Source organism: Psammomys obesus, unplaced genomic scaffold, assembly GCF_907164565.1.
Source record: "Psammomys obesus unplaced genomic scaffold, mPsaObe1.curated_primary_1811, whole genome shotgun sequence".
NCBI classification, from domain to species: Eukaryota; Metazoa; Chordata; class Mammalia; order Rodentia; family Muridae; genus Psammomys; species Psammomys obesus.
The window spans coordinates 11,977,846-12,003,013 of NW_026596064.1; the positions used below are offsets into that span (position 1 = coordinate 11,977,846).

General features: G+C 54.3%; 1 protein-coding gene across 12 annotated transcripts in view; it reads left to right on the forward strand.

Annotated features, from left to right (window-relative positions):
* Tnk2 (tyrosine kinase non receptor 2) overlaps positions 1-23,496 on the forward strand; it is a 37,600-nt gene extending 14,104 nt beyond the window's left edge. For 2 of the 12 annotated variants that reach the window (XM_055624855.1, XM_055624856.1), the window contains exons 2-16: positions 4,279-4,459; positions 6,697-6,767; positions 8,638-8,859; positions 9,859-10,011; positions 10,470-10,747; positions 11,300-11,426; positions 11,781-11,927; positions 12,016-12,110; positions 16,155-16,349; positions 18,196-18,287; positions 18,986-19,030; positions 19,733-21,081; positions 21,174-21,269; positions 21,425-21,552; positions 22,686-23,496. In XM_055624855.1, the coding sequence (XP_055480830.1) occupies positions 4,297-4,459; positions 6,697-6,767; positions 8,638-8,859; positions 9,859-10,011; positions 10,470-10,747; positions 11,300-11,426; positions 11,781-11,927; positions 12,016-12,110; positions 16,155-16,349; positions 18,196-18,287; positions 18,986-19,030; positions 19,733-21,081; positions 21,174-21,269; positions 21,425-21,552; positions 22,686-22,692 (3,168 nt within the window). In that variant the 5' untranslated portion in view covers positions 4,279-4,296 and the 3' untranslated portion in view covers positions 22,693-23,496. Of the gene's footprint in view, positions 1-1,356; positions 1,800-3,562; positions 3,679-4,278; positions 4,460-6,696; positions 6,768-8,637; positions 8,860-9,858; positions 10,012-10,469; positions 10,748-11,299; positions 11,427-11,780; positions 11,928-12,015; positions 12,111-16,154; positions 16,350-18,195; positions 18,288-18,985; positions 19,031-19,732; positions 21,082-21,173; positions 21,270-21,424; positions 21,557-22,685 lie in introns of those variants that run through there. The other 10 variants (XM_055624850.1, XM_055624848.1, XM_055624851.1 and 7 more) reach the window with 10 other exon arrangements.
* Positions 23,497-25,168: the final 1,672 nt, after the last annotated feature.

The following is a 25,168-nucleotide window of genomic DNA, read 5'->3' on the forward strand; positions in this document are numbered from 1 at the left end:
AGTAGCGGTAACAACGTGCTTAATTTACCAGTAACCCCAGGCTCCTGGGTCTGCTTCAAGTGGGGGCTGATGGATAGGCTGTAGTCTCTCCAGTCTGAGGGCGTGGTCAGTCAACCTGTAGAGAAAGGCAGTGTCCATGAATTCTCAGCCTGACCTTGCTTGCACGTTAGCTTTGACCTTAATCCTCACACCGGTTGTTCGTTGAGCCCGAAGAGAGGCTGTACACAGCAGTCCACAATTTTTGTACGAATACTGGCACTGGGGAAGGGTTATTGCCGCCCCCTCCCGTCAGAATAGGAAATGGCTCTCCTTCCAGGTAGGGAGTTCAAACACTAGAAGAGATCCTAGAAAGAGAGTCTGGGATGCTGACTCCCCAAGACTCGCAACCTCAGCTGCCTCCCTCATGAGCCAGCTGTGACTCCCTGAGCTGGCAGCCATCTGGATAGGAACAAGAGAGCAGTGTACAAGAAACAGGGGCTCCTTAAGCATGGGGGGGGGCTGGGATCTGGGGCGCAGAAGAGGACTTCCTGCAGCTGTCAGGTGTATCTGGGGGCTGTAGTGAGGGGGTGTAGAGCAGCTGGCACCCTTGAGGGGCAGAGGGACCATTTGTCAGCTGTAGGAATATAGGGGCCCATAGGGGCTTGATGGATACTTCCAGATCCCTTAGGCTGGAGCTGTGACGTGTGTGGGGTGCTGTACAGGATATATATCCTACAGCCTGAACTCCTGTAGCTTTGAGGTGGGAGCATCCCAGCAGAGGGCTGGGGACATGTTTGTTTATGTAGAGGGAGTTTTAGATCTTTGCCAGCTAATATGGGGTGTAGGCACCCTGGTTGTTGTGGGCAGTACACAAGGCAATCCCAGGAGAGGGGTGGAGATTCGCACCCCCCAACCGCTCTTGGCTGAACTGTCCCACTCTGGCAGGCTGCCTGCCTCCTATTTCCGTCGGGCACCAGGGTAACAGGGCCACATTAGGGTCTGAGCCAGGAGACGCCCAGCCAAGGTTGGGATGTTGGGTGGGGGGAGGGTCGCAGAAGGATCTGTCTGCAGAATCCAGGAAAACACTGAATCCAAGCCCCAATTGAGGCTACATTCAAGTCCCTGTACACCCAGAAAAGCCCTTATGGGGGCTTGTAGCCCCTTTTTACATGTGCTCCTTGATTGGCAGCCCCCACGCTGAAGTCCCAGGAGTTGTCTGCACCCGTGAGGGCCTCAGTGCAAGCTAGAGACAGGGAGCCTTGTGTCTGGGGAGTCTCGGAGCCAGTGGGAAGAAGAGTGCCCCCCCCCATTCCTGCTGTCCTCTTGGCAGTGATTCAGAAAGGTCTTTTTTCAGCCAGTGTCAGAGCCGCTCAGCTGGGAAGGGAGGGAGGCAGCGAGGGAGGGAAGAAGGAGTACAGGCGGGCAAGCAGGAGGCAGGGGGAAGCCTGGGGAGGACGACTGGAGCTGTGAGCACTGCATTGGAGGCAGGACAGAGGACCCAGCCTGCGACCAGTTGTGGAAACCCAGCCGGGCTTGCAGTGGGGCAAAGCCGACACTGCATTCTTCTTCCCTGTTTCCTACTTCTGTGTGGGATTTGGGGGATTTCTAGGACAGGTTCCCCCACCCCCTGGCCAGTTTCCCTTCTGGGCAGAGCGTAAAGCTCAGAGGCTGAGGCCCTTGCCTTACCGCTTTAGCGCTAGGCATAGCTCCAGTGACTTGCTTAGGGGCTTCAGTTTGTGAAGATGCCGGCAGCCCGTCGGTTCCCTGGCCTTGAGCTCTCCTTCCCTCTCCTGGCCAGACTGCGCCGACGTCTGTACACAGTGAGTGGGGTTCTAGGGCGGGAATTGGGCTGGCTGTGGACACAGCCCCTCAGGGGCAGCACTGTACAGAGGGGGAAAGAGTAGACATGACTGAAGGACACCTTCCTGAGGTGTGTGGGCTGGGAAGCTTTTCCTTTCTAGCCGCTGCATTCATTCGTGCGTGTGTGTGTGTGCGTGTGTGTGTGTGTGTGTGTGTGTGTGTGTGTGGTCAGTCTAGTGAGTGCTTGCTTACATGCAGGCCATGGAGCCGAGGATGTCGCACACAGCTGGTGCAGATTCTACACCAGGCTGCCGGCCACACACACAGGATTGGAGACTGCCTGAGCTGGCCATCACTGCTCTAGTGCCTTATGCTTCACAGACAAGGAACTTAGGCTGGAGGGAGACTTAGGGGAGGGCCAGGTGATTCTGAGCTGCCATGCAGGTGCTGGGAATTGAGTCAGGGTCTTCTGGAAGAGCAGTGAGGCCTCGTAACCTCCACACTGTCTCTCCCGCCCCAGAACTATATTTTTGAAGTATTAATATATTATTTTTGTTGTTCTCCACAAAATTAATAGCAGTGTGGCATATTAAATATGTGTGGAGCCAATAAACATGGTGCCGACTATAATACTTAGAGAAACAAATACGTATTTAGAGAAGTAAATACACTTTATGTATTCTGTCCTATACTGGGTGAAGGAGGAAAGAAGAAAGAGGCTCCAGCCTCAGCAGTGTCTCTGAGAGGCATTTTTAGATAATAAGGGTGCATTCCTCACTAATGTTTTCCATCCAGGTAGTGGACTTTTGCTATGTTCCAGATAAAATACAATTTTCCTCAGTTTACCCAGTTCAAGGAAAATCAGGCCATGTTGAAACCACAAAAGTGTTATATATATATAAAATGGAATCTAAGTCTGGAGTCTGATTCTGACGGTTTTCGCTTGCAAGAATGAAGTGTGGCATTTGTATATTGTGCATTGCAGAGTAACTCATGTTCCTATCCCCCTACCCCCTGCTAAATGTCACTACACCCCCCCCACACACACTGTGACAAACAAACATATCCTCTGTCTGGAGGCTCGGCCAGCCCTTAGGAGAGCCATTCAAATAAAGGGTTACAGCTTAATGTTTGGAAGCCACCCGCCGGCCCAGCTGCCTGGCCCAGACTCCTTGGTGGAGGAGCCAGGGTTTGAACCAAGGGTTTGTCATTCACGTTTGTTACTCTTTGTGCTGCCCTAAGCTGCCTGGGAAAGTCTGAGCTGCTGGCGCTGTGCTGGCAGGACCACTGGGAACTGTGGAGACAGGAGGCTCGTGCTGGGCCTGGGCGCTGTGGGCCTGTTTCTCTGTGTCTGTGTTGAGAGTGCACTGTGTACACAAGGGGGTCCCCTGGCCTCTAACCGGACAGCTGGCCTTTTCCCTTCACCTCTCGTCTTCCTCAGGGCCTGAGGTGAGGCAGAGTCCAGTCTGGGCAAGATCTTGACTGAGAGGTCTTTACCCAGACAGAGATGGCTCTGGCCGTTTAGCTTTGAAGGTGGTGTTGGCCTTTTTCTGTGGACCCAGGAGAGTATAGAACAGACAGGTCACTCAGCATTGGCTGACTGGGGCCTGCAGGTACATTCTGTTTTGCCAGTATAGTCTGTGTATATATGTACTCACATGTTTCAAAGTTGCACTGTTTGGAGTCACTTAAAAGTCGAGAAAGATAAAATGTTAAGTGAAAAACAAGAAACCAGGCAGTATGAGTAACATGTCAATATTTGTATCTTAAAAGGACGCATAGAAGACATTGGCAGCTGGCTTTGGGGACTAGGAGCTAGGTGGCTGCATACTTGGAGAGAGAATGAGGGTCCCCTGTGCCCCATGTACTTATGTTGCCATCCCAAATATATCTTTGAGGGTAAGATTTCATATGCATTCACACACCTGGTACTGCAGAGCTGACAAGTTTTAGCTCTGGGCCTCAGTCTCTTGCGATGGCTGCTTATGGTGCATGAGCTCCCATCTACTGGGATGTCTGAAAACATCTGCTCCACACTTCATCCTCTTCTCTTCTGTCTTATGACCCTGTAGGCACTTGAGTGTCTACACTCACTGCCTAACATTGCCAGGCCTTTCCCACGGACCAACGGGCCGTGGCAATGTTAGGCAGTGAGAATTTGATTGCGAGCTTTCTGTGGGGTCTGTTGGATGAGGGATTCAGTGAATGGATCTCAAAAAGCCATTGTACCCCAATTTTAAATCAAGTTTTAGGGGTAAAATGACTGATACTACTAATCCGTCTCAAAGGGTTTAGAGGTTTCCCCAGAGAGCACAGATTTGGGAGTACAACTCGGTTCCTGACTGTTCTGGTCTGAGGCTCACCTCAGGTGCCCCACGTTGGCTTATTTAGGTAGCTCTGAGTTCTGTAGGATGGGCATGAGCCAAGGGCACTGGTGGGCAAATCTTCTGCCATATGTTCATATCCATTGGCCCCTCAGCTATTCTTCCTTTTCCACAGAGGCTAGGGAGCAGCAGCATGCAGCCAGAGGAGGGAACAGGCTGGCTGTTGGAGCTTCTGTCCGAGGTGCAGCTACAACAGTATTTCCTGAGGCTTCGCGATGACCTCAACATTACCCGCCTGTCCCACTTTGAATATGTCAAGAACGAAGACCTGGAAAAGATTGGCATGGGCCGCCCTGGTAGGTGGCCCGGCACATGAAGAACCCCTTTGCCATGGCAGCTGAGAACTTTGCCAGCCCCTGGCCCAGAGCCCTTGACATGAGTGGGAGGGTATAAGTGAGGTACTGTTCACGGGGTGTCCAGGGAATGGTTGGTAGTTGTAAATGTGAGCTGGAATTTGAGGAGAGTGGAGTCTTGGAGCTGTGATTGCTCAGAGTTAATTTCATTCAACTTTTTTTGGCTTTCTCCCCCCACTGCTGGGTATTGGATTTAGGGCCTTGCCTGTGCTACCTGGGCGCCCTGCCAGTGAGCACATCCCAAGCCTCCATGCCTCCCTGCACACTCCCCTTTTAAAAGAGATACTGGTAATTGAACCCAGGGCCTTTCATTTGCTAGGCAGGCGCTCCACAGCTGAGCTTAAGCTGTGGATCTTTCTGTGCTTTGTGTCTTTGAGACAGAATCTCAGTAAGTTACCCAGGGTAGCCTTGAACCTTCTGTTGCCCAAGCAGACCATGAACTTGATCTCCTCCTGTCTCAGCCTTTCTGTAGCTGGGATTGCAGGCCTGTGCTACCAGGGCTGCTCTCTAGCCCTTCCGCTTTGTGTTTAGTCAGATATCTGTGGGATGTGTTTCCTGTGTCTCTTTTGTAAGTGTAGAATGAGCCTGTTTTTCATCCCGAGCACCAGTGGGTAAATGCCAAGGGACCTACAGTGAGAAGAGAAGACAAAAAACTCTCAGATGGGGCCAGAGAAATGGCTCGGTGGTTAAAAGCATGCACTGTTCTCTTGTAGAGGACCTGAGTCTGGCTTGGAACGGCCTTTAACTCCTGCTCCCAGGGTCTGGCTCCTCTTCTGGTCCCTGTGGGCACCTGCATACATACAACGTACACTGAGACACACACACAATACATACATAAATAAAACCCATTAAAGAACATCTCAGGCCGGAGGGATGGCTCAGTGGTTAGGAGTACCAGCTGTTCCTCTCAAGGACCCAGCACCCACATGGCACCCACATGGCAGTTCACAAGTGTCTGCAATTCCAGTTCCAGGGGATCTGACGTCCTCACACAGATACACGTGGAGGCAGGGCACCTATGTAAATAAAGATGTCTCTCAGATGGTTTGCCAACATGCTGATACTTTATCTTTCTTTTTAAACTAAAACTGGCAGGGACTGTCTAGATGTCATACTGTTCTCTGTAGAACATGAGAAATTTATCAGGGGTTGGGGTGGAGCTCACCTGTTAAGAGTGAAGTACTGGGTTTCATTCCCAGCACCACAAACACAGACACCCCGGGAAGTGGAGGCAGGAGGATCAGAAGCTCAGAATTATCAGCTGCATAGCCAATTCAGCCAGCCTGGGCTACAGTAGACTGTCCCAAAAAACACAATTGGAAACCTTAGTGTGTTCAGCTCAGAACTGCCAAATGTTTTACAAGTTAAAAAAAAAAAAAAAAAAAAAAAAGACTAACTTACACTACTTTTGGCTTGGATAGTTGATTTCTGTCCTAGTTTGGGTTACCATTGCTGTGATGAAACATGACCAGAGTAACTTATTGGGGAAAGGGTTTGTTTGGCTTACACTCCCACACCACCGTTCATTGAAGGAAATCATGACAGGAGCTCTGACTAGGGCAGGAACCTGGAGGCAGGAGCTGATGCAGAGGCCATGGAGAGGTGCTGCTTACTGGCTTGTTCCCCATGGCTTGCTCAGCCTGCTTTCCCAGGACCACCGGCCCAGGGGCGGCTCCATGCAGAAGGGGCCAGTCCTCCCCCGTCAATCACTGATTAAGAAGATGCCCTACAGCTCTGCGTAGAGCCCAACCTTTCGGAGGCATCTTTTCTATTGCGGTTCCTTTGATAACTTTAGCTTGTGTCATGTTGGCGTAAAACCAGCTAGCACAGTGTCTGATGTCAAGAGTGTAAGGAAATTTTATGGGAGGCAGACCTTAGATGGAGAAAACTCTGTGCATTTCCTTACCTGCTTTGTCTGGAGAGTTGGATAGGTAACTGACCACCCCAGTTTTGATGGGTAAACACCTCCACCCAGTTTGAGAATCATCTAGAGATAGAATGCAGAGGTTGGGTGAATGAAACTCCTGGTTGGCTGGGCAGCTGATGAGCTGGTGTCGTGTTGAGCGGCATCTCTTGGTGGGTCCACCCCAGACCGAGGAAGCCTGTTGGGTGGACAGCAGCCCCTTCGGGAGGGTGTGTGAGCTGTGAGACAGCTCTGGGTTCATTTTTCCTCCTTGCAGGCCAGAGGCGGCTGTGGGAGGCTGTGAAGAGGAGGAAGGCCATGTGCAAACGCAAGTCATGGATGAGCAAGGTGTGTGAGTAAACCGTGTGGGAGTGGAGGGGCGCCCCAGGGCCTCGAGCTGCTGGCAGCCCCAGGACCCTTCTCCTGTTCCCCAGAGCTATAATCTCAGCCGTTCCCTCACACTTTGTACAGACCTCCCTCCTCCAGGCTCTTATCTGGCAGGGCACTTGTGGAGCTGCCCGGCTAAGCGTCTGTCTCCGCCACAGACGGACACGTGAATAGCCTGTGAATGGCGAGGGTTTCACCTTCCCTGTGTGCGGGAGCAGGGACTTGTTGACAAGTACTCCTTCCTTTGGGTGTCGGGCCAGTGTCCAGCGTGGGGTGGTGGGGGACTGTCTGGACAGCTTTGCCTTGCTCTGCCCTCCCCACCGCCCCTGCTCTTCAGGTTCCTCTGGTCATCAGGCTGTGCTGACAGCTTCCTTCCCCACTTCCCCACAGCTCCCCCCACCCACCCTGGTTTGGGTCTATGGTGTTGTGAGTCCCCATCTGACTCAGTGGAACTTTTCCCATTGTCTGGAAGACAATGAGAGAGGAAGTGAGCCAGCCAGGGCCTCCCTCCCCACTTCTGGCCTCCCTGGGGTGGGGGTGAGCAGGCAGAACAGCTGGACTGAGATTGGGCAGTAGAGATTTCCTGACTGCAGTTTGGCAAAAGGTCTGTCTCTTGAGAGCCTGTGGCCTTTTCTGGGGACACAGTCCTGGTCCTTTGCCCAGGTTTTAGCTAAGGATGAGTGTGTTGGGACTGATTGACTCTAGGAGAGAGAGAGAGAAAGCAGTGTGGAGTTTTTGGATCTATTCCCCCGCCCCCCATAGTAGGTCTCTTGAGTGGTCAGTGGCCCTCTCTAAACCCATGTCTTCGATAAACCAGTATTGGCTCCATTACCCAGCTCACCTGCAGGGCTGTGGGAAGGGCCCTCCTGGCTGCAGTGGCCGAGGTAGACACTGTAAGCTGAATGTTCTTGGCAGATATTAGGAATCCTAATTAGTGGGAAGGAACCCTAATTACAGAGTTCAAAAAGGTGCAAAGATTGGAGCTGCCCCTTAGCACGTGCAGGTAAGGCTGGCCAACTCTTGGGGAAGTCTGCAGCCTGCAGTGTGAGCTTTGGGGCCCCGGGGGAGGGGCCCAAGGCAGACTGCATGACCAGGTCTGCTCATTCCTGGTCCTTCCCTTCCTGTCTCCTGACCTTTGGCCCTTCCTTCTCCAAAATAGGCTTTGGAGACCCTTCTAGTCTTCCTTCCTTCTCAGCCTTTGGCTCTAGGCGCCCCTCCAGAAACCCAGCTGTCTTCCCAGGCCCTTTTCCAGCAAAGACTGGCTTCATCTGCGCCACATACACACACGTCACACACACTCATGGTTCAACCTCAGACTAAAATTATCTTCTCCCCTGGGCAGGATGAAGGGCAGCCGACTCCCCAGGGAGGGTAGAGACAGACAGTGCCAAATGGTTAACCCAGAGAAGGGGCCAGGGCTAAAAATGGACAGGGAGGTGTTTGGAGGGCCCCTCGGGCTCCTGCCCTCCTTTTGTGTGCTAGGGTCAAGAGTCTGTGCTGTATAGGAGGTTCAGGAAGGGAAGGGTAGGATGGGAGGAGCTGAAGACCTAGGATGGGGGTGTACCTAGAGGGCTTTGGGCTCTCTGTCTTCACAGACCAATTGGGGTTGCTTCAGCCACAAGCTGCATATTTATCTGTTTTTGATGCCTGCCCTGAGGCTTCCGCTGTGGGCTCCCAGTTAAGGGATACTTTGGAGGAAGTGTGAGCCTTTAATGGGGCTGCTCCTGGGCAGCTTGGCAAAGCCAGGAGCTGCCTAAGGCTTACCAGTAGGGCGGGACCGAGTGCTTCTGGGGCCCTGGGTTCCATCTGGCTCCTGCCTGCTTTCAAACAGGTGTTCAGTGGAAAGCGGCTGGAGGCTGAGTTCCCTCCCCATCACTCTCAGAACACCTTCCGGAAGCCCTCACCCACCCCAGGGGCCCTGGCAGGGGAGGGGACCCTGCAGAGCCTCACCTGCCTCATCGGGGAGAAGGACCTGCGCCTCCTGGAGAAGCTGGGAGACGGCTCCTTTGGCGTGGTGCGCAGGGGCGAATGGGACTCCCCTGCCGGGAAGACGGTGAGCTCCGGGGTGCCCCCCTCATCAGAACATGGCTGACTAGAGACAGGTTGTGAAATACTCCTAGAGACAGGTTGTGAAATACTCGCTTTTGAGCCACGTTCAGGTTTTGCTATGCACAGAGGCTGCTTTTTCTCAAGCCTAAAAATAGTTTGCTTACTGTGAAAGGCTGGACACAGGGAAATGAAAACCAGCGGTCTGCAATTCCGCCAGGTGGCTGAGGCAGAGCTGCAAGTTGCCTTGCCTACACCCCAGCCCCAGCAGGTGTTTTGCTGGGTTCATTTAGGATACTGTTTTGTTCTGAGACCGAATCTTGATGGGTTGACCAGGGGTGGCTTTGAACCTGCAATGACAGAGTGTTTTCTCTCTCTCTGTTCTCTCCTTTCTTCATGGTAGTGGGCTAGCCTTGAAGCAAGTGCTGGCCCGCTAAGCCATGTCACCACCACTGAGACAATTTTGATTTACCTCTTTAAGCCATAGACCCTTCTTCTCCTAATTATATTTTTAAAATGTCTGCATTAGTAAACACACATGTGCAGATGGAGAAAATGAATGAATGGATACTGATTTTTAAATACGTGTGTGGGCCAGAAGCACTTCCCAGACAGGATATTGGAATTGCCAGGCCCCCCACAGGCTCTGGCCAGCCCAGGTCACTCAGCACCCCATTTTCTAAGGGAGGCTGCCGTGGCATCCTGCAGTTCCATAGATTATGGCATTTTAGTTACTGTTCTGTCTTCATAGTGCTCATCTCTTAATTTACTGTCATTGCTGATTTAGGAATTTTCCCAGAAAGAGGAGGCCTACATTTAATGACCTTTAGAGGTCAGTCAGCTGCTCTCCCCAGGCAAGGGCCATAGTATGTAAATTGGTGACACCACACCACACCCAGGCAAACAGGTCTGAGACAAGGACCTTGGCTCGGAGTTAGAAGGAGCAGTTAGCTCAGTGCTGGGGACGATGAAAGGTCTAACTCCCTGCTAACCCTGCTCTGGGCAGGTGAGTGTGGCCGTGAAATGCCTGAAACCCGATGTGCTGAGCCAGCCGGAGGCCATGGACGACTTCATCCGGGAGGTCAATGCCATGCATTCACTTGACCATCGAAACCTCATTCGCTTGTATGGTGTGGTACTCACGCCACCTATGAAAATGGTGAGTGCCTGGGTAGGAGGGAGGGTCAGAGAGGAGCTTGCAGGCTGTAGGCCCCAGATGTGCTCTGCCTCCTGCCTGCGGTAGTATCCCACCACACGTGGCAAAGGGGTTTACCAGGGTCCTGCCTAGCACTGTCATCTTTAGGTTTTCTAGTGCTCATTGGCAAGGAGTTGTGCCCATAGGAATGGCTGGGCACAACTTGACTTGAGTTGATCTTTGGAGATTCTAGCCTGAGCCTCTTTGGGGTGCTTCTCTCTGGGGCTCAGGTTTTGGGGTGGCTGAAGGGACAGGCCTGGAAAGCTGTTGGACTCTGTGGAAGCTTTCAACAGACAGGTCAGGAAGGAATACTGAATACAGCTATGGGAGACCTCCCTCCAGAAAGAGACTGGAAACTTTGACCCCCGGAGAGTGGCCGAGACCTACCGGCTTTATCCTCTGTGTCTTCTGTATGGCCTCAGGTGACAGAGCTGGCACCTCTGGGATCCCTGTTGGACCGACTACGTAAACACCAAGGGCATTTCCTGTTGGGGACCCTGAGCCGCTACGCTGTCCAGGTGGCTGAGGGCATGGGCTACCTGGAGTCCAAGCGCTTCATTCACCGTGACCTGGCTGCTCGGAATCTGCTGTTGGCTACTCGTGATCTGGTCAAGATTGGGGACTTTGGACTGATGAGAGCTCTGCCCCAGAATGACGACCACTATGTCATGCAAGAACATCGCAAGGTGCCCTTTGCCTGGTGAGGGGCAGGTGCTGCTGGCTGTAGGGCCTGAGCTCCACTCCAGTCTCAGCAGACCCCCAAGCCTCAAACTTCTGAGGCCTCTGTTACCCACCACAGGACTGTCTGCCCCGGCCTGTTGTTATCATATCCGTATTGGGCCTGGGGTGCCTTTCTTTACCGTATTTATAGGTTTGCACATCCACCCAGGGAATTCTCCATAGGGACACTGGAAGGCACAGAGTAACTGCCTGTGGGATCCGAAGGACAGTGCTACTTGCTGGGGTGTTAAAAGACTTCCTGGAGGACTTTGCTGTTAAGTTTGAACTGTATGGCGAGTAGCCAGGCAGAATGGTCAGCAGGTGTGTCTAGGTAGAGCTGGTGGCTGTAGACCAGGCCACATCTTGTAGGACGTGACTAGCGCTGTCCACCTGCACGTGGCCGTACCTGCCCTGCCTCTGGTTGGGCTGATCCTTTGCTGAGATCATAGAGTAATGGTGCCAGAGGTAGCTAAAGGGGGTAACAAGTAGAGGTCCCTAGCAAGCCTTCCCTTTAACCTTTATCTTTTGCCAGGTGTGCCCCTGAGAGCCTGAAAACACGGACTTTCTCCCATGCCAGCGACACCTGGATGTTTGGGGTCACGCTGTGGGAGATGTTCACGTATGGCCAGGAGCCCTGGATTGGCCTCAACGGCAGCCAGGTGACAGGGCTGGGGTGGGTTCCTCACAGGGTGCTTGCAACTGTTTTTTTTCTGGTAGACCCCCATCTCTCCCTCACCTATCCCACGTTGACATGGGGTCCCTGAGAGCTTAACAAAGAGAGGGCTTGCCCAGAATGCCACAGGATAGGGGTGGGGTTAGGGAGACACAAATGAGTTCTGGGCAGAGTTAGGCTGGCAATAAAGGTCTCAGGGGCTCTGGGAATGGAGGCTTCCCTAGGAACGGAACTTTCCCATGGTGGGCGGGCGTGTTCAGCTGTAGGACGGGTCAACAGAAAGGTAGGACGTGAAGAGGCAAGCACTGCTGCCCCAACCTCTGCATCACTTGGCTGGCAGATCCTGCATAAGATTGACAAGGAAGGGGAGCGCCTGCCCCGGCCTGAGGACTGCCCCCAAGACATCTACAATGTTATGGTCCAGTGCTGGGCACACAAGCCAGAGGACAGACCCACATTTGTGGCCCTTCGAGACTTCTTGCTGGAGGTGAGGGGCCGATCTGCTCACAGTGACTGGGGAGGGGCTAGTGGGCAGCTAAGTCCTGGGTTGGGCAGTGACCTCTTTCTGCCCCCAGGCTCAGCCTACTGACATGCGGGCCCTTCAGGACTTCGAGGAGCCAGATAAGCTGCACATCCAGATGAATGACGTCATCACTGTCATCGAGGGAAGGTAGGGCTGTGGGCCACACTGGGATTCGTAAAGGGCATGGGCTGGAGAGGTACGTAGACCCCTTCTGCCTCCAAGAGTCCCATGGCATCATGTAGGCAGGAGCGGGCAGTGTCAGGTGACAGTCCTCGCTCACACTACTGAGAGCTGCTAGGTGGGATTTTTCCTGCCTGACCCCAGCCCCACTGCCCTTTCCCATTGGGCTCCAGCCCTGGCCATGGTATTACAGCTGAACTGCCCTTGTGGTGAGGATTAGGCTGTGGCCCATCTTGGCTTCAGACCTGGAGGCCAGCACTAGAATTCTGAGTGTTCTCGTCCTCTCCCTCTGCTGTCTCCAGCACAGGAGTCCCTGCCTCCCAGTTTCTAGAGAGAAAGTCTCATGTAGCTCAGGCTGGCCTTAAACACCCTATCCTCCTGCCTCTACCTCCAGGTACTGGGGTTGTGAGTGTGGGCTGCCATGCCCAGCTGCATAGGAACTTGACTACTTACTCACCTGGGTACCTTTCAGACTCCCAAACAGCCTCCCCCTGCTCTGCCTCACCCTTTTGGCAGCTTTCCACCCCTCCTGGTGAGCCTCCCAGGGTTTCCTAGTTGGGGTGCTTCCTCCACCCGATGCCCAGACCCCCCCCCCTCCCCACTCCTTTCCCAGCTCTTCCTGGTAAGGTCTGCCGTGTGTCTGACCAGCTTGAAACCCTAGCCTCCCAGCAGCACCCTAGAATCAGCCTCCTACCTGCTCCCCCAGATGTCTAGTCCCAGCACCTGCCCTGGCCTTACCCTCTTGGTCCTGCCTCCAGTCACCTGATCTGCAGACTGTCTGAGGAACTGGTTGGGGCAGGGCATCTCTGCTTTGGAACTGTGGGTGAGTGTTGAGGACCAGGAAGAAAAGTGAGGCAGAGGGGGATTTCTGTCCCTGCCTCCTCTGACTCAGAACTGGGTAGGGATGCCTGCAGGGGCCCTTCGGTATTTCTTGTGCCTTACTGGCATTGGTGAGTGCGGGTGAGTCTCAGCCTGAGTCAGTGGAATGGGCCCTGAGTGTCTTGGATTTGCCTATACCACTGTAGCCCCTGTCCCGCTATACGGGCTCTCTCATGTCGGGCTCCTGTTCCATTTTTGGGACATGAGTGATGTTGTAGCAGGTTGCAGAGAAGGGGAGTTGTTGGTGACAGAAGAAAGTAGAAGCCAGGTGGTGGTGGTGCATACCTTTAATCTTGGCAATTGGGAGGCAGAGGCAGGCAGATCACTGGGAGTTGGAGGCCAGCCTGGTGTACAAAACAAGTCCAGGACAGCCAAGGCTGCACATAGCAACCTTATCTCAAAAAACAAAAACCATGTCTCAAAAAACTAAAATAAAGAGGAAAGAAAAGAAAAGAAAACTGCTAGGGGAGACATGGAGACAGAGAGGAACCATGTATGTGTTTGCGCCTGAGAGGGAAGTAAGGGGCATAGGAGATGGGAAGATTGGGGGTGGCATGAGCCCCGTCCTGGAGGCACCTGACAGAGACTTAATGCCTGGAGCCACTCCGGCTTATAGGAGCCCGAAAGCTCTGGAGCCAGCTTGGCTCCAAATTTTTTAGTCCTGTCTCCAGCTCCACTTGGAGCCTATGTTCCCTGGGGGCAACTGCAGTGTGTCTCTGGAAGTGGTGCCCTGGGTCACTGAGAACAAAGCAGGCTGCAGGAGGGGCCAGGGGAGTTGTTCTTCCTGGGAGGTTGTCCTGGGTGCACCCCGTCCTGCCCTTCCGCCTCAGGCTCCTGTTGGCTTCAGCTGCTGATGCCGCCACAGCGGATGGTTCAGCTCCTAGAACGCCTCTCTCTGAAGTGCCAGCTCTTGCTTGGCCCCTGGAACTGCTCAGGCGGTGGGAGGTCAGGGGCATGAGGCCACAGCAGCCGGTGAGCCGTTGGGAGTGGGCCTGTGTGTCTGTGGTTGCCGGAGCTTCCCTCCCTCTTCTCACCCCCAGATTGCTATGTTTGTTTGTCCGAGTCTCCATGTCTCTAGGTGCATGGCTGCGGTGTCTCTTTGGGTTGGTTTGTCTCTGTGGCTCTTTTCCTCTGGCTCTTCTTAACTTTCTTACCCCCTGTCTCATGGCTTTCTATTTCTCTTCTCCAAAACTATCTTCAGTATGTTTCCTAGTCCCAGCTCTATGAATGAGTACCAGAGCTCAGACTCTCTAAGCTCAGTCCTCAGGATTTGGGGTAGATGGGGGCCACCTATGTATTCTGACAGAGTTTAGGGGGCTCTGTCAACGTTTGGATATACTGAGCATGGTAGCACACGCCTTTAATCCCAGCACTTGGGAGGCAGAGACCAGAAGATCTCTGAGTTTGAAGCCAGCCTGATCTACAAAGTGAATTCCAGTTAGGATTACATAGAGAGACCCTATGCAGAAAAACCTAAAAAAATAAAATAAAAATGAAAACAGACTTATAAATGCAAGTGGTGGCTGGCCTCCCTCAGGGGCCTTACTTGGAGGGTAAGATGGCTACATCCTTTTGTGTGTTTTTTTCAGAAGTTTTATTGAGTAGGGGCAGAGGTTTTGAAATCCGTTGGCAGGTTCTTGGCCTGTCTTGTCCTATAGCCTTCATTTTCTGTGGTAGAAGGGGTGTCAGGCACCAAGTCTGTCCCCTCAGGGGGACAGGGTAGGGCTGTGTGTGTGGTGAGCAGAATGTTTGGGTAACATTTCTACCTCAGCTGCGGCTGAGTTAAGGAGCACCTCAGGAGGTGGGCAGAGTAAAGTCTAGGACTAGTGCCCAGCCTTGTGGAGGGGCTGCTGCTGCTGGGGCAACAGCCCGGGGTGCGGGCAGGCATTGCTGCCCTGTGCTTCTCATGGGCAGCTCTGTGTCAAGGTCCCTCTCTCCTCGGAATGGATCTGCTATTTTCAGAGAAGACTTGTTCCTTCTCCGGGTGTTGTCCTTTCTTCTTCCTTCCTTCCTGCCCTTCCGACCCTGCAGGCAGGGATAATCACAGGGTGGCTGTGTCTGGCGGTGGCCAGCAAGCAGTCTTCGTGACCAGAAGGCAGCCGTGGTGGGGCACAGCACCTCCCCAGCTCCTCTCTCGTGGCCGTGTTTCACAGGAGGCCCTTCTGGCTCCGGGGCAGATGACGGTGAGGAGGAGACAGGGCAGGGCAGGCAGTGGTGGCATGGATGTGTCCCCGCAGCATGACCGCTACCACGGGTGCCTTAACCCAGACTCTGCCCACATCTTCAGGTAGGAGCTGCAGATGTAGGGCCTCGGCAGCCAGCTTTGGGGCATTGGGAGTTTCCTTTCTACTTGCTTGCTTGCCGTGTGGCCTCAGCTGGCTCAGGTACAGGTTTGTTCATATTTTGTCTGCCGAGTGAGGGACCGAGATCGTCATGCTTTGCCACACTGGGAATTCTGAGTTTCCCTTCTGGACCCCTTATTGTAACGGGGGAAGAGGCCTCATCCTGAGAAAACGGGGAGCACAGCAAGGCTAGAGCCCCGTAGCTTCGCTCCCAGGTGGTGCAAAGCCCCACTGAAGAGAAGTTGTGGGTCAGATCTGCATGCAAGTGCTGAGCAGTAATTGGAAGGAGTGGTCCTAAACTCATGGGGCTTCCTTTGGCTGCTGTATCACTTAAAATTCCCATAACCCTGCAGAACAGTGAATCTAGTGGCCCTAAGAAGACCAAGGCCAAACCCTGCCTAGAGGGAGGAAAACGGGTATTGTGAGAGTGAGCCAATTGGTTTGAATACTGGGTCTTCTGTGATCACCCTGGTAAATATGCTAGTCATGTCACCTGTTGGAAGCAGTTTCCTTAGTTGTAGACTGTAGAATAAGCTCCCTGACCTACCCCAGGGTAAGGCTGAGGAAGTAGCCAGGCCTTCTTCAGGGAGTGGCGGGTTATGGTGTTGCTGTTGTGGAAAATGGACTTGTATCTGGACTGGTTTTGAGGCCTTATCTCCAATGCTTCCCCTCTGCCAAGGTAGCCAGGTTCCATGACTAGGAAGGGACCTTGGTATGAGAAGGGTCCCTTTGTTCGGGGTCTCTTCCACCCCCATACCTGCTAATTCACTGTGTTATCTCTGTCGCACAGGGCTGAGAACTACTGGTGGCGTGGCCAGAACACACGGACACTATGTGTAGGACCCTTCCCTCGAAATGTGGTGACTTCCGTGGCTGGCCTGTCAGCCCAGGACATCAGCCAGCCTCTACAGAATAGCTTCATCCACACAGGGCATGGCGACAGTGACCCCCGCCACTGCTGGGGCTTCCCTGACAGGATTGATGAGTGAGTACCAGGGAGAGAGATGCCGACCTGACCTGGTTCTGGGCTCCGACATTACTAGCCCCTCCCCATACCACACGAGCGTGCCGCTTGAACCACATAGGTTTCTGTACTGTGTTGTTCTCTGCCATGGTGTTTCGATGGCCTCCCTCCATACCCTGGCTTAGCACTGCAGGGCGTGTGGGCTCAGCCCGTCACCCCACGCCGACTCTGCGGAGGGGAGCTGCACCCTGCAGGCCGCGCAGCCCCGCACAGAGGGTTGCAGCTTTTACCTTAGAATAGATGTGTAGGTGTCTGAGGCATGAGTAAGCAGAGATCTTCTTCGCTTGTGCTGTCTGCCCTCACTCCACGCTCCTGCGGCTCTGAGCACTACTCATTTCTTCTCTCTCTCTCTGCTTCGTTTGTTCCAGAAGCCCACCTACCAGATGAGAGTAGGGTATGGAGGCGGGTTGGGACAAGGTGTAGGTGCTGGCGGAGGTCCCAGTTTCTCTGTGGGTGCTGAGATTATGTGGGGGTCAGGAGGCCAGGGCGCTTGATGCTGGGTGAACAGCATTCTCTTTTCCCCAGTACTGCTTTGCCACATCTGTGGGGCAGAGTCTCTGTCTGTGTGCACTCCTCCACTGTAAATAAAACCAAGGTCATGAAACCCCAAGGATTTCATTCTTACTTGCTAAAAAGTCCCCTGTCACTCTCCCAGAGGAGGCTACACCTTCTGGCACATAGAGAGACACTTTGGAAGCATTTCTCTCAAGACACCTGCCTCTGACAGCATTTTCCTTCAGGGGTTTCCAGAGCTCTGCAGCCCTGAGCCTATGAGGTCAGGTCTCATGTCTTGTGTACAGGTCCAGGCAGGGATGAGTTTGCTTCCCAGGGTGGGAACAGACCTGGAGGGAACTTAGCATGCCCCCAGTGTGTGCAGAGCTCACTCTGCTTGGGAGGAATTCCCGGGCTCCTTTAGGTAGAGTGAGGTCACTGGGAGCCATCTGGGGAAAATGCAGAATTAGGCACTTCTTGGTACTCCACCCATCCTATTTAGTCTCTGTCAGCTCTCCTGCTAGGCCTCTGTGCCTCTGTGTGGCCTTTTCTCCAGCTGCCTCCTCCCAGAGTATAGTAAAATAGGCCTTTGTTTTCCTATGCTCGCCCCCCAACACCAGAACATCAGGGCCTCAGAGGGCTCTGCTCAGGTCCCTGCCTCCCAGGAACCAGGTGAGGCCCTAGGAAAGTAGGGGGAGGGGAGGGGAGACCCTTGCAGCTGGAGGCTTGCACCCTCTGTCCCACTTCTGTTGTGCCTCAGCCAGCCCGGCCTCATTCTTCCAGGCTTTAATCAGCCTTGGTGACTAAGTCACAGATCCCAGATACACAGTCAGCACAGGGGCTGGGCAGCTCAGCATCCTCCACATTTCCTGTGGTTCAGCAGGAAGCTGCCTCCTGCCCACCCTTCTAGGGGCTAGCAGCAGATGTTCCTCTCTAGTCCCCCGGGAGGATCTGTAGAACCAGCGTATGCCAGCAGGTAGATGCCTGGCATGGGCTGGGGTGTTGTCAGTCATCAAGGATCAGCTTCACGCTTCTAAGGTATGGGAACCCGTGGAGGAAAGCCTTTTCAGCTTGGATCAGGTGTGCCTTCCCCATGGTGGGCCCCTCTGGGTGAAGGGATCAGGATCTGTATAGACCCAATGGCAGCCTTGTGACTCAGGTCTGCCACTCAGCTTCCTCTAAGATGTGTCTTAGTCTTTGCATTGTCCTCTAAACACTCAGGAGGTGGTTTTGTGGGGTGTGGGGCCTGGCGTTTGGGTATGGGCCCTGCATGTCTGCCACCGTTTCACCCTTTAACCTGGTTCTCTCTCAACAGGCTCTACCTGGGAAACCCCATGGACCCTCCTGACTTGCTGAGTGTAGAATTGAGCACCTCCCGACCCACCCAGCATCTAGGAAGGGTGAAAAGTAAGAGCCCTTCCATTCCTTGCTGTTCCCAGTTCACTGGCTACCTAGAAGAGGTCGCTGCCTTAAGCCACCCTGAGCCTGCAGTTCTGCTCTGGGGACAGTTGGGTCAGGGCAGCAGGTGGGACAGCTGGATCCCTGGCTCTGGCCAGGCGTGGGGTGGGAGAGGAGAGGCAGCTGTATCCGCCGAGGAGGGTATCCTTGGGGTGGTCCTGAAGCCTCAGCTTCCTCCTCCCTCCTTCCTCGCCAGGCTCTTCAGATCCTAGCTCCCCTTACTTTCCTAATCATGCTCTTTTCTCCCAAGCCAACACCCCCGTACCTGACTCTGGGCTATGTCTCAGCCAGGAGCCCCACTCACTTCCCAGATCCCATGCCTGTCATTCTGGAACACGACTGTTCCATCCTGCCTCCCCTTTCCCTCCCATCTTCAGTTGGGTTTGTGCATTTGATCACTCCTGTTCACCTTCTCTCTCTCTCTCTCTCTCTCTCTCTCTCTCTCTCTCTCTCTCCTTCTCCTTCTCTCTCTTCCTCTTTCTCTTTCTTCCCCCTTCTCTCTGCCCCCCTCCCCTTCTCCCTGCCCTCTCTGCCTCTCTTTATCTCAACTCTTCCCTCTGTCTGGCTCTATCTTCCTCCACCTCACCCCTGCCTTGCTTGGACATTCTTTCTTTCTGCCTCCCCTGTCCGCATGGCCTTTCTTACAGGGGAGCCTCCACCTCGCCCACCTCAGCCTGCCATCTTCACTCAGAGTAAGTGGGGCTGCTCAGGGTGCCTTGGCCCCTGCCCCCGCCCTCTCTCTCCTCTCACCTCTCCTCTCCTGGAAGGTACAGAGCCCCCAGTGGCTGGCTTTGTGGAGGGGGAAGCGGGTGTGTGCTGTGAGCTTTTGCTGCTGAATCGGCCTGGCATGCCCGCCTCCCTGATCTGTACCCTCAAAGCCTGGCCTTGATCTTGCTCTGCTGTGGCTTGGCCAGCCTCACGCTCTTTCAGGCCTACAGAGGTTATATCTGTGATGTGGTGGTAGCTATCAGGAGCTCTGTCCTCTGAGGGAAGTTCCCGTTGGCCCGAGTCTGCTCTAATGGTTTGCCACAGTAGAGGTGGGGTGAGAGATTACTAAACAGGAGCGAGGAGTTCAGGGCTCTTGTGTTCTGGAACATCAGAGCCAGGTGCGAGCAGGGTCTTGCTTGCTCTAGCTTAGGTAGAGTTGGGAGGTCTCTCCAGCCCACGCTGAGGCCTGAAGGCAGAGAGAGAAGGTTCTGCCCTGTTTGAGTGGCGTCGGCTATGCTCTTGACAGTAGGGGCTAACCTGAAGGGGAGTTGGTAGTGGATAGTTGGGGGAGGGGTGATACTTGGCTTTCTTTTACACATCCTACCTTTCCTTGTTCCCCATTTATATCATCTGACACTATTTCCCTTTTGGGGTCTCCCCCCACTTTTTTTTTTTTTTAATCATAGAGCCAACGTATGACCCTGTGAGTGAGGACCAAGACCCCCTGGCCAGCGACTTTAAGAGGCTCTGCCTGAGGAAGCCAGGCCTGCCCCGAGGGCTGTGGCTAGCAAAGCCCTCAGCCCGGGTGCCAGGCACCAAGGCAGGCCGCAGCAGTGGGGGCGAGGTCACGCTCATAGACTTTGGCGAGGAGCCCGTGGTCCCAGCCCCACGGCCCTGCGCGCCCTCCTTGGCACAGTTGGCCATGGATGCCTGCTCCTTGCTGGACAAGACACCGCCACAGAGCCCCACACGGGCACTGCCACGACCTTTACACCCCACACCCGTAGTAGACTGGGACGCCCGTCCGCTGCCCCCACCCCCTGCCTACGATGATGTGGCCCAAGATGAGGATGACTTTGAGGTCTGCTCTATCAACAACACCCTAGTGGGTGCAGGGCTCCCTCCTGGGCCCAGCCAGGGCGAGACCAATTACGCCTTTGTGCCTGAGCAGGCACAGCTGCCCCCTGCCCTGGAGGATAACCTGTTCCTTCCACCCCAGGGTGGAGGCAAGCCAGCCAGCTCGGCCCAGACAGCAGAGATTTTCCAGGCACTGCAGCAGGAGTGTATGCGGCAGCTCCAGGTCCCCACCGGCCAGCTGACCCCCTCCCCTACCCCAGGGGGTGATGACAAGCCCCAGGTGCCACCCCGGGTACCTATCCCCCCTCGGCCCACACGTTCCCGCGTGGGGCTATCTCCAGCTCCCTCGGGTGAGGAAGAGACAAGTCAGTGGCCTGGACCTGCCTCCCCTCCCCGGGTGCCTCCTCGGGAGCCCCTGTCCCCTCAAGGTTCGAGGACCCCAAGTCCCCTAGTGCCACCTGGCAGCTCTCCACTACCACACCGGCTTTCTAGCTCACCCGGAAAGACCATGCCCACCACCCAAAGCTTCGCCTCAGACCCGAAGTATGCCACGCCACAAGTGATCCAGGCTCCTGGCTCTCGGGCTGGCCCCTGCATCCTGCCCATTGTCCGTGATGGCAGGAAGGTCAGCAGTACTCACTACTACCTGCTGCCCGAGCGCCCCCCTTACCTGGAGCGCTATCAGCGCTTCCTGCAGGAGGCCCAGAGCCCCCAAGAGCCGGCCTCCCTGCCCGTGCCCCTGCTGCTGCCCCCACCCAGTACCCCAGCCCCTGCTGCCCCCACTGCCACCGTTCGACCTATGCCTCAGGCTGCCCCAGACCCAAAGGCCAACTTCTCCACCAATAACAGCAACCCGGGGGCCCGGCCACCAGCCCCGAGGGCCACTGCTCGGCTGCCGCAGAGGGGCTGCCCGGGTGACGGGCAAGAGGCTGCCCGGCCAGCAGACAAGGTCCAGATGGTGAGTGCCAGGTCCACTTCCACGTGAAGGGCAGGGGTCTGAGGGACCCAGAGGAATGGGCCCAAGTGGTGCTGATGGGTGGGTGTGCCCAGCTGCAGGCCATGGTGCATGGGGTGACCACAGAGGAGTGCCAGGCGGCCCTGCAGAGCCACAGCTGGAGTGTGCAGAGGGCTGCCCAGTATCTGAAGGTACCATTACTTCCTGCCTGCTCTGGCAGGGGCCCCGAAAGCTGGCTTTGCTGTACCTGACCCTGCCCGCTGGCTCTGAGTCTCGTGCCCTCATTCTGTCCTAATACCCCTTGGCCTCAATGTGTCCCATGGCACCACCATTCTCTGGCCCTCAGGTGGAGCAGCTCTTTGGGCTGGGTCTTCGGCCGCGAGGGGAGTGCCACAAAGTCCTGGAGATGTTCGACTGGAACCTGGAGCAAGCCGGCTGCCACCTCCTGGGCTCCTGTGGCCCTGCCCACCACAAGTGAGTGAGCCGCATGCTGTGCCCCCCCCCCCCCCCGGAGGCTGTCTCTGGGGTGTGGGGAAAACCTACCTATCCCTGAAGGGCCACAGGTAGCCTGGGACTCCCCAGCTGGTAGGGGGAGGGCAGGGGCAGGGCCCGAGAGGCAGGCGGTTTTGCTGGAAAAGAACTGTCCTAAATGAGTTCACTTAGACCTTTTAGATACTTGGTTTTTACCATGAATTGATGAGTGAAAGAGGAAACGGGGACCCTGGGTGAAGGAAGCCAGTTTCCTTAGCTCCTCTTTAGCTGCCCAAGTGCTTCATGGAACACCATTCTAGTCCTGAATATTTACCTGATAGATGGTTGTGAGCCACCATGTGGGTGCTGGGAATTGAACTCAGGACCTCTGGATTGGCAGAGAGTGCTCTTAACTGCTGAGCCATCTCTCCAGTCCCAGTCCTAAGTGTTGAACCAATTTTTTTTTCTACCTCTTTCACCATACTTCTGTTTAAAGTACCAGTCAATACTAGAGAGAAGTATAGCTCATATGCATGAGAACCTGAGTTTGAATCCCCAGAACCATGTAAAAGCTGGATGCATAATACCTTGGGCCTCCTTTGTAACCCCATTGCTCTTATGGAGAGATGGGAAGCAGAGACAGAATAACCCCCAAAAGTCAAAGGGCAGCCAGCCTGGCGTACAGTAGCAGATAAACACCAAGCCCTAAAGTGGTGGAACCGGGCAGAGTGTGAGGACAGGATCATCCCCGGAAGCAAGCATGGCTGGGTGCTGGGAGGCAGGCGCCTGGGAGGGGCCTTCCAGTCTGTGCTGCTTTCATGGCACAACTTGGTGCACTAATCAGAAGCAATCAGAAACACAGGGGAGAGGGCTGGGGCCTTCGGACACACTGGACAGTCTTTACTAAGCTGTAGGGTCCCTGATTTGCATCCCGAGAAGCAAATCCTCTTGTCCTTAGATACTCCAGCACATGGTGGTACTATTTTCTTAAGTGTATCAAAAGCACTTTAGGGTAAGCTCTAAAATTGTTGCCTGAAACGAGTTTTTTAATCTGTTGAATGGTACCTAAAGGCGGTCACTCCCTGTTTAACCAGCCCTTGTTGATGGGTGAACTTTTTGGTTATTTCCTCCTTCAGACGCTGACGGTTGACTGGAGAGCAATGGTCTGTCCTAAAGGAACCACTTGAGCCTGTCTGTGGGACAGGGTGGAGAGATGCCCTGCCTCAGGCCTGAAGACCCACTGCTGCCTGCTGCTCCCAGCGGACAGAGTGAGACCGAGGCAGCAGGAGGCTGCGAGCCCCCCTTGCCCACCTCACTCACCCACCCAGCGCTGTTCTGCACACCTTGGTTCAGCCCTTAGAGCCCCAACCAAGAGGTGGGAAGGAGCCTTGTGAAGACAAGACGGGAAGCTGCCTGGCAGGCCTGTGTGTGACCTGCCTCTGGCTCCAGATCAAGGCTGGGCTAGTGGCTAGAGTGTGCCCTGGGCTTCCCTTGGGGGACTGGACTGAGAGGAAGCCAGGCTTGACTTGGACAAGAAGGATGTGTTGGCCACACAGAAGGGTGGGCCAGCACCCAACAGGCCCTCCTCAGGGCTGGGACTTTTGCCCGGGAGCCCCTGTAGGCATTTGGAGTGTTGGACAGAATGTGACCCTCGGCTTCACTGTGAACTTGTGGGCTTGGCCGGTCTTAGGATCTTGTACCTGTAAACAGCCTGAAGTGGCTCAGGAGTAGAGAAAAGGTGCCAGGATTTTCTCTGGCAGGGACCAGGGCCCAAGGCCCCAGGGTTGGAAGGAGACCCCAGGGGCACCAGTAGTTTCCTGTTTGACCCCTGCCCTTCCCCTGTTGCTGTTCGATGTGTTCCCATCAGCCTCTCTTGCCAAAGTCGCCGCCCCAGCTATGGATACTTGCTTCTTCCAGAGAAATAAAGTTCGTTTCTATTTTATGTTACTTGCTTGTGCTTGCCTGTTTCTTTGCGCGTGCCCTCCCATCTCCATGGAGTGCTGCTGTCCAGTGCAAGCAGCCTTTTATCCCCACCTATAGGTGAAGGAAGGAAGTGCCCCCTGGAGATCCTTTCCCTCTACCCTCACAGAGCTAGCCCACATCTTGGACTGAGATCGCTGCAGTTTTTGTTCCATGGACTTCTGGAAGGCAGGCCACATTTCAGGAGACAGTCTAATAGTCAGTGAGCTGGAGCTAGGCCAGAAATCCCCCGGGGCTTCAGTAGGCACAATCATTTGAATTTTGCTTCTCTGAGTAACTTGTTGATGTGGTTCTAAATTCAGAAGGTGCCAGCGGGTACCCAGCAAAGCATCCACGCCAGATGCCCACTCTCCTCATCCTCTCTGCCTTTATCATCTATTCCTTGTGAATTCCCCCCCCCTTTCTTTTTTTATTTACTCGAGAGAATTTTTGAAACATTTCACAGGACTTCGGTTTGGTTTGTGGTCCTTAGTGGTTACAGCCATTGTGACAGTAGGGCTGGGTATATGGGCTCTCCCCTACCAGTGAGACTGGGTGAGGCATCCTGGGCGGTGAGCTCTGGGGTGATGATGGAGGCTGTGGAATTCGTTATTTGGTGGTTGCACCAGCAACGAGAGCTGGGCTGGCCGTGTGCTAAGCAGCTCCCTGATCTTCCCAGAAGCTGCCGGGTGGTGAATTGTGGTGGTGGGATTTTGTTTTGTTTTATTTTCTGTTTGTTTTGCATGCCTCTCACTTGAGAGCAAGTAGACTTCTAAAAAAGTAAGTCGAGGTGGTGAGGCAGCTGTAGAGATGGCTCGGTGCTTAAAACTGCTGCCCTTGCGGTTCCCAGCCCCTCCCTCCATGGCGGCTTACAACCATCTCTAGGCCGCAGGGGGTCTGACATTTGACCTCTGCGATCATACACACATGCAGTGACCGCGTGCACGTGTGTGCAGGCGGAAGTGTTCACACACATAAAATGAAAATACCTTTTAAAGTACTTTAAGATGTCGCAGTGGTAAGAGCGTCCTCTGCGCAAGCATGGGACCTGGGTTCGAATCCTCAGCGCCTCTGTGAAGTAAGTAAATAAAATGTCAGCCCAAGCCAGCAGTGGTGGTTCATGTCTGATCTCAGCATTCAGGAAGCCACGGCAGGAGCATCGTCACTGCTTCCAGGTCAGCCTGGCCTGGCCTGGCCATCATGAGATGCTGTTTCAAAAAGAAACAGAAAAGAGGCCAGCTACATGACTCGGTTGTGAAAGGTGTTTACTGTGCCGGCCTGGTAACCTGAAGCTGATTCCTGGAACCCATGGTGGACGGAGAGAGCTGACTCCCAAAAGCTGTCCTCTGACATTCGAACCCCCCCCAACACCAATAACAAGAAAGCAGTAAAGCCATTTGTTCACTTTCTGCGAATTACCCATAAATATCCTTACCTCATTTTAGAAGTAAGACTAGTAATCAGTTTCTTGCCGATTTTCAGGAAGCTACTAGATCCAGGAAGCCCCTTTGAATCCCACAGATTATGTAAGCTTTGGGACAGTAAATCCGCAGCTGGGATTCGTTAAAGACAGCAGGAACGAGGCATGGCGGTGCGGCCAGTGAAGGCAGGCGGGAGCGGAGGCAGAACCGAGCTTACGGTCTAGTGTTCCGTGACAAGA